Below are 14,761 nucleotides of genomic sequence, written 5' to 3'. Positions count from 1 at the left end.
CTCCCGCCGAACCGGCCCCACCAATCCCGGACAGTCGGGCCCCGAACCACGGAGGTCACGGGCCCGCCGTCTTCCTATTGAGCGCCGACGACCCTGAACACGGGGTACTCATCCCCAACAGCCAGGTCTATCACGTTGTACCGCGCAAAGCTGGCGTTGTTCTCCGGCTCGAGCGTCACGAACGCGAACGCGGCGTTCTTCTGCCTCGTGCTCACCCGGAACCCGCCCTTGGGCACGCTCACAACCTTGCGGATAGTGGAAGTGGTGATGGTGGCCTCCACCACACCTTCGTATTTGCTCTCCGCGAGCCCCAGGGTCTCCACAGTGAGCACCTCGACCTCCCCCGAGAACTCCTCGGACAGAGTCTCAACCTCCACCCCGAGGACCTCGAGCTTCTCGGCGACGTCGGCCCACGCGCGCGGGAAGACGTACGCTTCAGGCCGCGCGCGCGCGAGATCCACCTCCGTGGGCGTGCTGTTGCGAAATTGCACCGGCACGCTGACGACGGTGCCGTTGCGGACGTCAATGAAGTCCCACGTCGCGTTCGTCACGCGCGCGTGGTCCACGACGATAATCTCGTCGATGCCCTCGACGAATTCTCTGCGAGCGGTGTCGATGGTGGACAGGACCTCCTCGGCGTTGTCGACGGCCGTCTGCACGAGCGCCTCGATCGCGATCGTGCCCGCCGCGACGCGCCGCTGGAAATGCTGGTCCGCGAGGCGGATGCCCCGGGTTTCCGTGAGGAACGACACGGCCTGCAGCAGGCCGGCCGAGTTGTGTCCCGCGCGGCTGACGGAGCTGGGCTCCGTGAGCACGGGGAGGTCCGTCCCGCCGCCGGCGGTGAAGTATGCGCTCGTGCGGAGCCCGTGCTCGCGGACCTTGTCCTGGATGGACTTCAAGAAGAGGCCCTCACCGAGGGCGCGGATGGACGGGTGGATGTTGGGGTTCTTGACGTGCGAGACTTGGATGTCCTGCGCCTTGACCCACTGACGGGAGGCGCCGAGCTGCTGGCTGGCGGTGTACTCGTGCGCGTCGAGGAAGATGTGCGGGTCGTACGTCGAGAGCAGCTTCTTGATGTCTCGCGTCTGGCGGCGTTGGAGCAGCGCGTGGTCGCGGTTCGGATCGTAGTTTGATGCGAGCTCGCGCTGGAAGTAGGCGACGCCATCCGGGTTGTAGCGCGGGAGGACGAGGATCTCAGCCTTGGCCAGGACGGAGAGGGTCCAGGTTTCGTTGGCGGCGAACTTGCCGAGGAGGGCGAGGACGGCCTGGTCGCCGGCGGGCTCGTTGCCGTGGACGCCGCCTTGGATCCAGATACGTAGTTTGTCGGCGGATGGGTTGGAGGGGGATGAGAGGGACAGGTTGACGTAGGGGATTGAGCGGCCGTCTTCGGATGTGAAGGGAGGCTGGTGGTAGGTCAGCCAGCCGTGCTTGTCGGCGAGGCCGCTGAGAAAGGAGTCTAGAACGCGGTGTAAGCACGAGACTAGTGTTGACAGTGATTCGATTCATATACTCACCCAGGGTATCCTGATCAGTAGGTCCCGATGTGCCGTTGTTCCATCCCTTTGGGACGGTCTCCGGGTTCGCAAAGGCGGGCGAGAAGAGCTCGACCTCCACGTTCGGAAAGAGCTTGGAGACGAGATCGCTGTCACGCGACACGGGGACCTGGTTGTCGGCGTACTTGGTCTGCGCCGAGGCGAAGCCGGCGTGGAGGAGGCCAAAGGCTAGGCTGTCGAGGACGCGCATTTCGACTGGATGGGAGAGGTGACGCTCCAGAATCACTTCGACTCTGCGAGACCAGCATGTAGACGTCTCTCAGTTCGAGTCCGTGGGATGAATGGATCTATATACTCATCCACACCCCACAGAATCGCAATCAGTCACGTTTTGCGCGCGAGATTGAGTTGCACTTGACCTCAACGATCATATTCGACGGAGTCTGGGGGGGAAGATGATGCGAACCCTCCCCGCCATCGCGTCAATCATCGCGCCGTGGCATGCCTGTCCAAGCACGGGATTGCAACGTCTTGGCGGGTAGCTTATTGCCGTACGAGGCAGGTATCCCAATCCCACGTGAGGGGTAAAGAGAGTACTCTTGATGCCCCAAGAAATAGTAAGGGTTGAAGTCGGGCAGAGCCCGATAGCGTCATTGCAATATTGATTCCTGGATAGACCCATGTGATGAACCTTTGTGCAATCTCAGCGTTCTCTATAAATATGGGTCCCAATTTCGAGTTGGTTGAGACTGTTGGCTAATTCGTTAATCATGTTATTTCAACATCTGTACCTCAATCGTACAACCCAACCTGGGCGGCACTCCGCACCGCACGCCATTCGCTAAGATGAAGCATCATCTGTTGTCGCCGACTGGAGTACACTTGACGGACCCTGCTATAGAGCATACATATATGGCAAATCAGACGTCGTGAATGTACATGTCCACCGCCTGCGTACAATAAAACAAGACAGAGGACAAAACTGTATATTGCAACTTTAGGAACAAATGAGGAACGGCTTTTGGAGAATCATGATTTCCTTTGAATGCCATGTGTTATATCGCGTCTTGGCCTAAGTGTGTTGTTAGTTGGTTGGTTATTCCTGAGACAGGTCCTCTGAAGTTATGATGTCCTAAGGACCAGTATGCTTTGGTTATTTTCTCCTAGCCGTGATATAAAATGCAAAGAGGAAATAAATAGAAATGTTAAAAAAACATGCAACACCAGCCATCCGCCGTTCGTCTCTGACTCGACTACTACTCAGGCCTTCACTATCAGTTTCCTTCAGATGGACTGGAGGTAGCATTTCCTTGATGGCTTTAAAAACCTATAATGGTTAACCTTGCTCCCTTAAATGGATGGCGTGTAACATACCGAAGCCGCAACAGAACCGCTCAAGACGGCGGATTCAATCGTTTAATCATTTCCCCAATGTTTTGGCACCAAGGTGTGTCGCTGTATCTGTAAGCCTGCCGCTAAGCCCTACTGACCGATGCTTATATGCGGCACGGTCCAGTATTCAGGTAAATTGTGTGATGACTAGGCAGGTTCATTTGGAGTGTAAGACCGTTGACCCTATTTTGGTAGGTACTTCGGAAGATCCAGTCGATTGAAGGACTTTGGTGTTCAGGTGGCCGCCAAAGAACATGAATCACGACCGTAGCATTATCTTGCAACTGCAATCCCACGTGATATTATCTCCATGGGCTGCAGGTAGTTGAGCAGTATCAACAAGAGCATAATACGTAAAATAATTGAACTAAAATAACGTAGCTGACTAGGAGATCATATTATGGAAGCCCAGGGCAAAGTACCTGGCAGATGAATGTTGCTCCATTAACACCTTGCTTGCTCTTGGGGCTAGAAAAACGGGCTCAGATGCTTCGCAGAGCGATGCCACATCTGATCTGATCTTCTCAGCCCTAGCAACTCTTTATAACTGTCTATATCAGAATATCAACATAAGAGGTTATATTCCAGCAGCCTACCACCAGCCCCTCGCAACCATCCTTTGCAAATTTGCCGTACCTCCATAGACGGATTCAGCCGGATCATGACCACAGGCAGGGGGTTCATCGGCCGAATTGAGAGCTTCAAGCTTACTAGTTCATCGTTCCTAAGTTGCGGACGGATTATCTGCTAATTAAATTGACTCAGTGCAGGAGATTTCGCCCAATGATGTAAAGAATAGAACGCTCGAATCTCAAGAGCCATACCCATAATGAACATGAACGAGCAACATTAATGTGCCACATACATGCACAATCAACTAGACAAATACAAATTGCAAAGAGATGGATGTGCAGTTTGAACCAACGGGGATGAGCAGTCCTGATATGCAACATCAGCCACATCTAATCCGAAAAGGATCAGCAACTCTCATCTGCAGCACAGCAGCTCTCAAGTCGCTCCAATACGGTTCAGATAATGTCTCAACGATTCAGGCATGGGAACTTGTGGACTCAGTATAGGCATGTAGGACGATATAACAGCCTACAGGGTATTTGAAGACCAGGGCAAGGTCTCAAGAGTGGGTTTCGAAGCGGGTGGACGCCGGTTGACAGAAATTCAGGTACAAGTTGGGGACTTGAGAAAGATTCTTGGGGGTCGAGGCAAGACGGCGCGAGTGTTAAGAAGGGAATACTGTTCGTATACTTAAAGCAGCCGGCAGCACCGTACGTGGAAGGTAACACTGGTAGCACTCGCTATTCCATCAAGTGCCAGATGACCCCATTCTGTTTCGACCCGACAAGCATAACATGACCAAGTTCGCCCCACAGGCGCCTAGCAGCTACAAGACAGTATATGCGCACGACACACAGGAATACGTCAGACTCTTCCCGGAACAGAAGAACTAGGGAAGGTCACGTAGAGATAAGAAAAGGACCAACAACCGATAAGCGGTCCTTCATCAAGGACCGACTCCAAGAAGATCGGTCCTAGCATCATGACCATAAGGATATAATGACATTAATTCGAGACAGATAGAGACCTTCCATAACACTTCAGCAATCAACTTCGTGATTCACTTTCTCATAAGTGACTCTTAGATTATCCTTCTCTTGTAAAGCTATGCAAGCTACCTACGCCTACGAGTCCACAACTGATCACCGTGTACTTACAGACCAGCAAATTACCAACAAGACCTACCTTAGTGTTTTTGAGTATTGATCTTAGCTACCTGTTAGCAAAAACACCACTGTCGGATTCCTGCCGAGACTTGAGATATCCATCTGTACTCCAAAACGCCGATATGCAGGCATTCGAATGGACAAACATTGAGGAAATTTTCGGGCAATGAATCTGATTGGCTTCACCGCACTCTTGGCCAAAATGGGGTTATCTGGCACTTGATGGGATAGAGCCAGGCAGGTGCTATATAAGCATAGAAGCCGTACTAGAAGAGGCTACAGAAAAGGATTTCAATTTCAATTTCAAATTATTTTATTTTTGGAATTAGATCAGCGAGTTCTATCCTATTACAGCAGATAGCTACCCTTAAGAGCGGCAACGAATACCACAGGGCCGGCGAACAAGCCAATTCGGCCGACGCCAGGTCAACTAAGCAGGTAACACTTCTAGACCATCGTAATAAGAAGTTACTGGAGAGCCACTGTTAGGACACCTGCGTAGAAGGCAGATGGGCTGGTAAGAGCTTTCGAATCGTTGCTTTATTGGGTGGTTGAGTGATCGCATGCCTGCGTGGTAATGAATGTGATGATTCTGGCCATTCCATTGATTGGTCGGTTGAGATCAAGCGGATAAATACTATCCAGTCATGTTAACCATATCCTGGTTGCCAACATCCATCTATTTGTGGTCCTTCGTATGTATGGGCTATAACATTGACCCTACCAAGTACCTAACAGGTGCATATTACTGTTACCTTGACACAAGCATCACGCTAGCGTCTGCAAGTTTCACATTGTTTGGCGACTGGTACAAGCTATAAATATGCAATGAGGCACAAACTCGCTGGTCGGCTGACCGAGCCAATGTTCACAAAGCAGAATCCACTCATCCATGCCATACGACCTGCTCCGCCAGAGTAGTATTGTAGAACCTTTTTAGTGACTCTACTGTTTCTCAGAATTATATTTAAGCTGCTTGTGCTGTTTGTCTCCTTGTTCGGGAGTTAAACAGCCGGGGATTTCGGGCCGGATTTGACCGACAACAATATGGACATTGCACGAATGAAGTCATGTTTGGCTTTGTATCCGTAGCACTATTACTGGGTGTCACGCAGAAAAAAGGTTTCGCGGTTACAACCGTATGACCGTGTTACTGTACAATACTGCCACGTCCATGCATCAGCGCCAGCCGATTCAGGACGTGGATATTGATTGGTGCTCCTCACAGTGCTGTATGGTTAGCGAGACCGGTGGAACTCACAGCCTGCAAGCCCTTTACGTACCAGCACTTACCGCCGCCCAGCCTCTTTCGAGTACAAAAAGCGCCTGCAGCCCTCTCAAAACCCAGATAGATTTGTACACTTTCTCTTCCTCCACCAGTGCCATGCCCTCAGCTCTTGGCTGCAGTAAGTGTCGGGTAGTCCATACAGACCTCGTTTGACCCAGTCATCATTCCCAACTGATTGAAAGGATATAATTTACCCATTCGCACAATTAATACTTTACCTGTGAGCTGCGACGGCCAGCAAATTTATCCCTGGACTCATATACCTCGCAAACCCCCATGCAAAGAGTCTCACTACCAATGGCGATGGAGCAGTCGGCTACCACATCTACAGCCTTGGCAAGAGCGCATTCGATAATCGATTCCCTATGCAAAGCCGCAGGGGTGCCAGGCGTTGCTATTGGGGTTGTTCATCAACATGAGACAGCACATGAGTACTATTTTGGTCTTAGAGACGTCGAGGCCAAGCTCCCCGTCAACCGCGATACCTGCTTCCATGTTGCATCCCTGACGAAAGCGATGACGGCAACCTCGCTTGGAATCTTGGTCCACAAAGGTCTTCTGCAGTGGGATACTCCGGTTCATGACATCTTGCCAGAGATGTCAAAATCGACGGAACTTCACGCAGCGAAGCTGAACATCATTGATATTCTGTGTCATCGTACAGGCAGGGCCTGGGCAGACGCTCTCTACCTGCAGTCGAACAACATGATTCTCATGGGCAAGGATCAGTGCATACCGACATTTGATTATCTCACTCAGGTTGCTCCGGTTCGTAACAAGTACATGTACAACAACCACGCCTACAACCTAGCTGGGCTGGTCGTCGAAAGAGTTTCCGGGCAACGATGGGACGCTTTCCTCCACGAAAACATAATTTCACCTCTAGAGATGTCACGCACATTCACCAGACATCCGGAGAATGACGGCAATGTTGCTGTACCTTACAACATCCTCACTGATCGTTCGCCGTTCCGACTACCGTTTTGCAATGTGTCGGGCGACACAATGATGTTCGCTGGTCAATCTGTTAGGGCCTCTATGGGCGACATGCTTAAGTACAGCAAGGCGTACCTCCGGGCGTTAGACGATTTGAAGCTCTTGGAGCCCGGTGCCCATGCTGGCAAGGAGTCATCCAGCAACAGCGGCTGCCTTTCTACAATCTTGCCAGCATTCAAGGCTCGATTGGGCATATCTGCAACGGTCAGCGATGAAGGCGCCTCAAAGACTACATATGCGAATTCGCCTATAAAAGAAATCGCTGCTATTGTCCGGCCACAAATTGCCCGAGGGGTAGACTGTCTCCTCGAGCAGACATACGCTTTAGGTTGGAATAGAACTCAACTGCCAGGAACCCTCGATTTCGGCTGGAACCAACGCGTTCTACAGCCTTTTCCGGCTGTTGGAAAAGACTATCCCGGAAGAATTGCGATTTGGCATGGTGGCAATATGCCTGGGGCAACTTCAGCATTGTGCCTCCTTCCAGAATCCGGTTCTGCCGTTGTGGTTCTACAAAATTCCCTTGGACTGTGTGATGTCGCCGACTGGGTTTGCCAACTGATCCTCGACATTGTATTTACTGGTAAACCAACACAAGATTACCTCTCGTTGGTGAGACAATGTGTTGATGCTGGTGTCGTGCGAATGAACGAGGTTCAGTCCCGCCTCAACAAGGAGAGAATCAAAGGAACCGAAGCGCGTTCATTACGATCTTATACTGGTCGATATCACAATTCTATTGACAACTGGTTTATAGACGTAAAAGTCGATGGAAATACTCTGGTCTTTGAATTTCTAGGACGTCTAGACGAGCGGTACACCTTGCGGCACTATCATTATGACACCTTTGTGTGGAACCTGTCTTATGATGAGACTGTGAAGCGTGGCCAATATGTCCGTTCTCACCCGTATTACCGCTTCAAATTTGAGGCCGAACCGGAAGGAGAAAAAATCAACGGGCTAAGATGGATACATGACGATTCAGTGCCTAATGGGGAGTTCTTCTACAGGAGTGAGCAAAAGCATGGGTAAAGGAGTTTCTTTGGATACTTCAGCAAAACGAACAACAAGCCTTTGGAATGTTGATGTGATTTGATGACGACATGTATGGCATTGAGACTGGAATCGAAAAGCTGTACACTGTTCTACAAGAAAATGAAAGCAATAAGACTCATCAACGATATGTATATAAGCCTAAGAAAATGAGCAATCTTAAGCATGAATGTACATCACCAGTTTGTCAAATCCTTCTGTCCAACTCAAACCCGCCGCTTCCTCCCAAGACTGAGGACAATTTTCACCCGTCGTCGCCGTCCGAATTTTCCATGCAGCCTTCACGAGATCATCGGCCCTTTGTATGTCTCCCAACGACCGTGCAACTATGGAGAGGTGCCATGTGGTTCTAGCTAATTCCCTTTGACCATCCGTTGCGTTTGAGAAAATCTCTGCAGCACGCTTCAAGGCATCTTCAGCCGAGCATTTTTCTCCTTGTGAATAGAGTATACACCCCATCTTATGTAAAGAAATACCGTAATGATACCCTTTGTCTCCCACCAATTCATGTCGTATCTTGAGGGATCGAGAATGATACTCAATCCCTTTTTGTTCTTCTCCCATAGCCATATAGCAATTTCCAATCGCATAGAGATTCACAGACCCAGACTCGCTCATTTCAGTCCTCAAACCGTTTCCGAACTCATCACCCTGATGGAAATGTAGTTTGATTGCTTCTTCGGGTTTTCGTGCTGCTTCAAGAGTCCGCGCAATGTTATGCTCGACATGAAATGTCATATCCCTGCGAGTGAAATCGTCGTCATTGAGCTGGACAATTTCGAGTGCTTTTTTCTGTAGGGAAATGGCTTCGTCGTATCGTCCCTGTCCAGATACTGGAAGTGCTATATCTTGATAGCCATGGGCTAGGAGAATGTCGTCCTGGGCAACGTTGTGTATTCTGATATGGAGAGCCCGCCGAAAGTAGTCTTCTGACTCTTCGAATCGATGGCAATCGAAGAGAACACATCCAAACGCACTGAGAATCCGCGACCTCAGAAACCAATCGACTCTGCTATTCTCTCGCTCACAAATTGACCAACCGGATTTGATGAGAGGCAGAGCTATCTCTGGTAGACGTCTCTCGTAGAGATACCAACCAGCATATAGAAAAAGCTCTACCAAACGTTCATCTGGCTCTAGATATGGCAGAGCTTTGTAACGTGAGTCCAAAGCCAGCACTTGTGGAAGGTAGCGTTCGCACTCAGACCATTTGTGCATCATCCGGAAGTTGGTTCGTGTCGGATGCGGAAACACATTCAGACATACCTCGACAGCCCTCGAAAAGGTCGCTTGTTGTTTGGATTGGTTTTGCTGGTGGAAAACAGTCTCTTGGACCAGTCTGTGCATGGCAAGCCCTCTCATTGCCTTCTTGCTTTCTTTAGAACCTGGTTGGCCCTCCTGCTTATTACGTCTCCACACAAGACCATTGCTGAGAAGCTCTGAGACGGCTCGTGTGTATGTGCTGGCTCTGGAGAGATACTCCATATCTTTGGAAGCCCTCATGCCCTCTCGTACAAATGATTCCGGAACACCATCGGGGTTTAGACATGAAAAGATCGAAATCAGCATGGTAGAGTCATCAGATAGTTTTCCGATGGAAATCTCCCATACGGTTGCGAGCGAATGTTGGTAAAATAGATTTGGAGATCTTATGTCGAGGCCGGCGAAATTCTGATTCTTCAGTGACTCGTTGTAGATCTCGAGAAAGTCTTCAGGTGTGCAATCTCTTTCTATCATGAAGCTTGCCACTTGCGTGATAGCCAGCGGCAATTGACCTGAGAAGGAAAAGTTAAGGACTAATGAGACAAATGGTCCTACGGAAATAATTGGCTCACCAAGTTGTTTTGTCACTTCTATAATTTTATCTCTGTCGAAATCGTCGCTATCCTCCATTCCAGAAGACTTCGTCATAGATGTAAAAAGCTCCAATCCCTCGCTGGGTGTCATGGAGTTCACAGGTCTGCTTTGTTGGGCTACTAGGGCGGCACCGGAATCACGACTGGTGATGATGATGGTCCCTGTCTCTGATGAGGGCCAGAACGGTTTTAATAGGCTGAGATCATCAGCGTTGTCGTAGACCATGATCCACTTGATGCCTGAATCAGCGAGCCAGTTTTTGAATCCTTGTACCACAGTTTCGGGGTCTTTCTGAGAATTTATCGGTTCAATTTGAAGTTGCTTTGCTGCGTCGACGAATGACTGGCTGAGTTTTGCCTTCGAATCTGCGTCTATCCAGAATATCGCTGGAAAGTCCGACGTATGCTCGTGGACGTACTTCAGTGCAATTTGCGTTTTGCCTACTCCTCCCATCCCGTATAATGCGAAGGACAGCTGTCCTGCATCTGGTTGTGACAAGAAATTCTCCATGTCTTTCAGTAGATCTGACCGACCGACAAACCGAGAGTTGTTCGGGTATGGAATGTATCGACATGGAAGCGCTGCTCTTGGCTGTAAGGAAGCATTAGCGAGCATGTCGCGAATCTCCTGCTGCCAATTACGATGTAGGGAGAGGCTTGCAATTGGTATTTCGCGCTGAAGATTTGCGATAGCTGACTTAACGCCGTTTAACGATTCATAAACTCTTGTAGGTTGAGGTTTTGGTCCGTGCTTCAAAAGACCTAGTGTTTTTTTCTTCGCGTCAGCCCAGATGAATTATAGTCCTTTTTGAGTCGAGTCAAACGCACCTGTGGGACAGTTCTTTATCCACGACCTGACCTCTAGAAGAAACTCCAGAATTTTCCGGTACACTTCAGCAAGAGCCTTTTGAATCCTTTCTGGTCTTTTCATCTCGCCAAACAGATCATCGTACTTTTCAAGCTGAGGTGCGAGAGTGCAGAAATCAGTCAGGAGCCCCGCGGTTGCACTTTGCACGTAGGCCGAAACACTAGATTTCTATCATCTTGGTTAGCTGATTAAGATCCTATGAATACGCATTGAATTTCCCCAGAGAACTGATTGCTTTACCTCTTGCAGCAACGCCAGGCTACCCCATATTAAGTTACCTAGCTCAGGCGAAGCTCCTCCAACAATGGTTACAAAATGGCCATATCCTTGTATACCGGCTCTGATATCGGCAAATCTAGATGACTTTGTATGTGCCAAACCGTAATCTCGTGTAATATGTGCCAGGAATACATCAGGATCTGATACGCCCAGGATAATATTGAGTTCATCGACGCTGAGCTTTTCTTTGTACTCGGCGGCGATCCGTTGAAGCAACGGACCGTCAGATTCAAGTTGTGTTGACTTCATTGTCCCAGTCTCAGCCAAATGAAACTCAGAGGAAGTGTGGCAGTTTCTAGAGATCAGCTGGGGGATGCTTGAGTACCCAGAGAACGACTCCTCGACCGATGTAGGCGATGGGTACGTAACAGACGAGGCACCTAAGACAGCGGCGCAAAGACGCCTATTAGGCGTTTCTTGAAGTCATGCAGCACGAAAAGCTGCGCTGCACCTAAGACAATAATTGATAAGCTACACACCCTCCATCGAGATGTCGAACGGTCGATAAGTTCGCCAAGGCGTTTCCGACATTCAAGGTGGCATCATTCGCTAGGTTGGGCGCCACTTGGTCATGAAGGCAGAATAGCTGTCCAATCACTGGTGCACAACTGTATGCGGAGTTTGGACGCCTGATTCTCCTACCAATTATGGCATGTCTTGATTTCTTGACATGGTGGATCATGGCCTAATGCAAGTCTGATATTGGTGTATGACATTCGCAGCAGGAGCCTTTGGTTCTTGTCGATAAAGCAAAAGGACTTCCACCCACCATAAATCCTTGACATACATTGTGTCATGGATACTTTCTATGTTAATTGAATGTTTAATTTATTATTTGTTTATTTGTCTTGTCGGCCGACTTGTACACTGATCAGCGGGATATCCCTTCCACTAACGAAGCACAGGCTGTCCCACGTTTGGGACAGTGTAAGAATTGGTACCACCATGAACGATTGCAAGATTGAAGGAGATGAAAATCTGTACGGCCTTGGAGTCCGTATGGGAACTTATCTTCAGTGGGTGAGCTTTGTGCTGTCCTGTCATGGGTTCACGGAAAACGTGGTGAGGTTGCATTCCAATTGGAAAGTTGCTCTACACATGCCAGAAAATCATCTAACTTGGTATATCAGTCGCAGTCTTTGGCTGGCTTGAAAGTCTTTCAAACAGCCGTTTTAGTAGCATTATCATGGAAGCTGGCTTCAACAGATACATCTGACGTTCAACAAATCGACATGTTTATCGCATTAATATTGGGCGTCGGCGGTAGTTTGGGCTCACAAGCAACCTTCATGATCAGCGGATCAGATGCAAAAACGCCCTCTTATTTGATGAAGATCATTTCTGGACTTTCCGACCTTGCCGTTGCTGTTTTAGGTACATGGTTTTGGTTTACTGGGATAAGAGTTCTGGTGAGATCCCCGAGCCCCATTGGCTACCTTGTGTGTTCTTTTACCAGGAGTCTTGCATGTGCGTCAATGTTATTTCTAAATCGTCAAGGACTAATACATCGGTTCCAGCAGAAGCCGATTTGTCCTACTCATGTGTTCTTCCTAGGAAAAGTAGCCCTCGACGGCTGGTTTGTCACATTTAACCAAGTACTGTCAGCCTTCAGTCTTTTTGCGAGCACTTTAAGTGCAATCCACGCCACTGTTGATGCTGCTATCCAACTCAGGGGGGCCACATGGTACGAGGTTTTCCAGCGTCTTGTTTCCCAGAACCGGAATGTCCCTGCCGTCATTTTTGGTATAGGTTTTCCGGTGAGGCGGGGACATCTCACACAGCGTGTGTCTCTTATCGCGCAAGTCATTGTATGGGTCTTATTTATCCTGATTGTGGAGCTGACCCTGTTGTGGAACCATGTGAGTGGGGTCAGCACCCTTGGAGACACCGGGCAGATCATTCCTTTTATCGTCGGAGCCGCTTCTACCCTTCATGTAATGACATGGTTGTTGATGCCAAGCGGCTTGCGGGCGCGGGACATCAGGCTGGATGAGAACGCAGGAAGGCAAGAATCATGGTAGATGTACTGGTACATCTGGTTTAGTAGCTAAAAGTCATCAGCACTAGCCTATGAAATGATTGGAGCCAATAACAGACGAAACGCAGTGCTGAATTCTGGGCTGTTTGTGTGACCTCCAAAATACCGCCGCCTTCATGCTTGGTGACAAGTCATGAAGGCTGTTGTTGGTGAACAAGGACGAACCGACTTATCCAGCCAACCAAAAGAGGTATCATCACGCACACACTGGGAGGGTAGGTAGTTGCCTCAAAGCCTCCATTTCTCATGTGCAATAATCATTGTCTAAATATCTATAAAAGCCATGTCCTCATCCGTCCAGCGCAAGACCTTTTGTGTATTGTTTCTCAAAGCCTTGGCTACTTCGATAACGTTTTCTACTCAAAAAAATCTTATCAGAGTCATAAACAACAACTCAAAGGTGGTAGCATAATATGGAGAGGGTTTCCGATCGCAGGCTAATATTGGAACCGTTAGGCCCATATACATATTCGCCCAAATCTTCTAGCATGTCTTCCCAGACAATCGACGAGGGCTCCCAGTCCGGAGACACTTACACAAAGGTAAGCGGAGTTAGCAACATGTTCAAATGAGTGGCAATTGATCATTTAGCAGGCTCCGATTTTTGCTATTATTGGCGAGAATGGAGATTTTAGAAGTCAACCCTGGCGGCAGTTCATGGATGCCGAACAACAGAGTGGTCAAAATGAGCGAGCTAGATGGCAGCCATCGCAGAATGGACCATGGGCTAAGCCATGGACTGAGTGGCGGGCAAAGCTGAGTGAAGACAACCCAGACACGCAAGGTTCTTGAATTTGAAGGCGAATGAATACATGTTGTATTGTGTATTTATGCTTGAGCTTCATGGTAGTCCACGAGATCGGTGATTTGGTATCTGCACAGTCAAGACTACGATGAACCATGTGAGATATCTGCAGTGCTATCGATCCTTCGTGAAATGTGAAAGTCTGTGCGAGCTATAACTAGGGTAAAAAATCCCCATCCCATGGGGTCCCAAATGGATGAGGTGGGTCAACGGGTCAACTCATAAAATAGGGCTTTTAGGTTTTGGTTATTTAGGTAATCTCATTTTTGGGTATAGGTTACCTGAAATACCGATACCTAAATAAAAAAAATCTTATATTTTTATTTACAAGCTGTTGTAGAGTCACCACTTAGGGTGGAAAAGACATAAGGAAAACGGCTTAGATTTCTATGTGTAGGATTGCCTTGTCCAAAACGAATAAATATATATTCTGCGTGGTGGATCTGCATAAAGGGACCAGACTAATAGTTAATCCAGGCCTAGCGCAAATCTTACAAGGCTGCGCGATACGTGTAAGGGCATTATAATATACCCCCCTAAGCAGATTAACAGATTCTAACTGTTATATATCTAATAATAACTATATATAAAAGAATTACTTTAAAAGAATAAATAAAAATATAAATATTTATTTTTAAAGTAATAGATATAAAAAAAATAATTATATAATATTATATTTTGTTATTAATAATAAAAAAACTACTTTTTTTTTTCTTATTATTTTTAAATAATTTAATTAGATTAATAGCTTTTAATTAGTTAATTAATTATTAGGTTAAGTATTTATTTTTTTTAATAATATTACTTTTTTTTAGCTTAATAAAAAGACCTTTTTTTATTTTTTTTATTTATAATAATAATAACTATATATCTAAAATACCTTTATTTTTACTATATATATATATATTTACTTATATTATAAGCTTTTTATATAATATTAACGTTTAAGAATAA

At 47.8% G+C, this 14,761-nt stretch overlaps 2 protein-coding genes across 2 annotated transcripts; one reads left to right on the top strand and one right to left on the bottom strand.

The window, feature by feature from the left end:
• Positions 1-74: 74 nt before the first annotated feature.
• Positions 75-1,743, bottom strand: ColSpa_04985 (carboxypeptidase 2; the record flags this gene model as incomplete). The annotated part of the gene is made up of 2 exons (XM_049271197.1): positions 75-1,456; positions 1,515-1,743. The coding sequence occupies 2 exons, from the start codon at positions 1,741-1,743 to the stop codon at positions 75-77; spliced, it is 1,611 nt and encodes a 536-aa protein (XP_049127154.1).
• A 4,685-nt stretch (positions 1,744-6,428) lies between these two features.
• On the top strand, positions 6,429-7,940 carry ColSpa_04984 (uncharacterized protein; the record flags this gene model as incomplete). The annotated part of the gene is made up of 1 exon (XM_049271196.1): positions 6,429-7,940. One exon carries the CDS (start codon positions 6,429-6,431, stop codon positions 7,938-7,940), a length of 1,512 nt encoding a protein of 503 aa, XP_049127153.1.
• Positions 7,941-14,761: the final 6,821 nt, after the last annotated feature.

This window comes from Colletotrichum spaethianum, assembly GCF_022836535.1.
Source record: "Colletotrichum spaethianum MAFF 239500 DNA, contig11, whole genome shotgun sequence".
Lineage (NCBI taxonomy): Eukaryota > Fungi > Ascomycota > Sordariomycetes > Glomerellales > Glomerellaceae > Colletotrichum > Colletotrichum spaethianum.
This window is presented reverse-complemented; position numbering and strand designations above follow the sequence as displayed.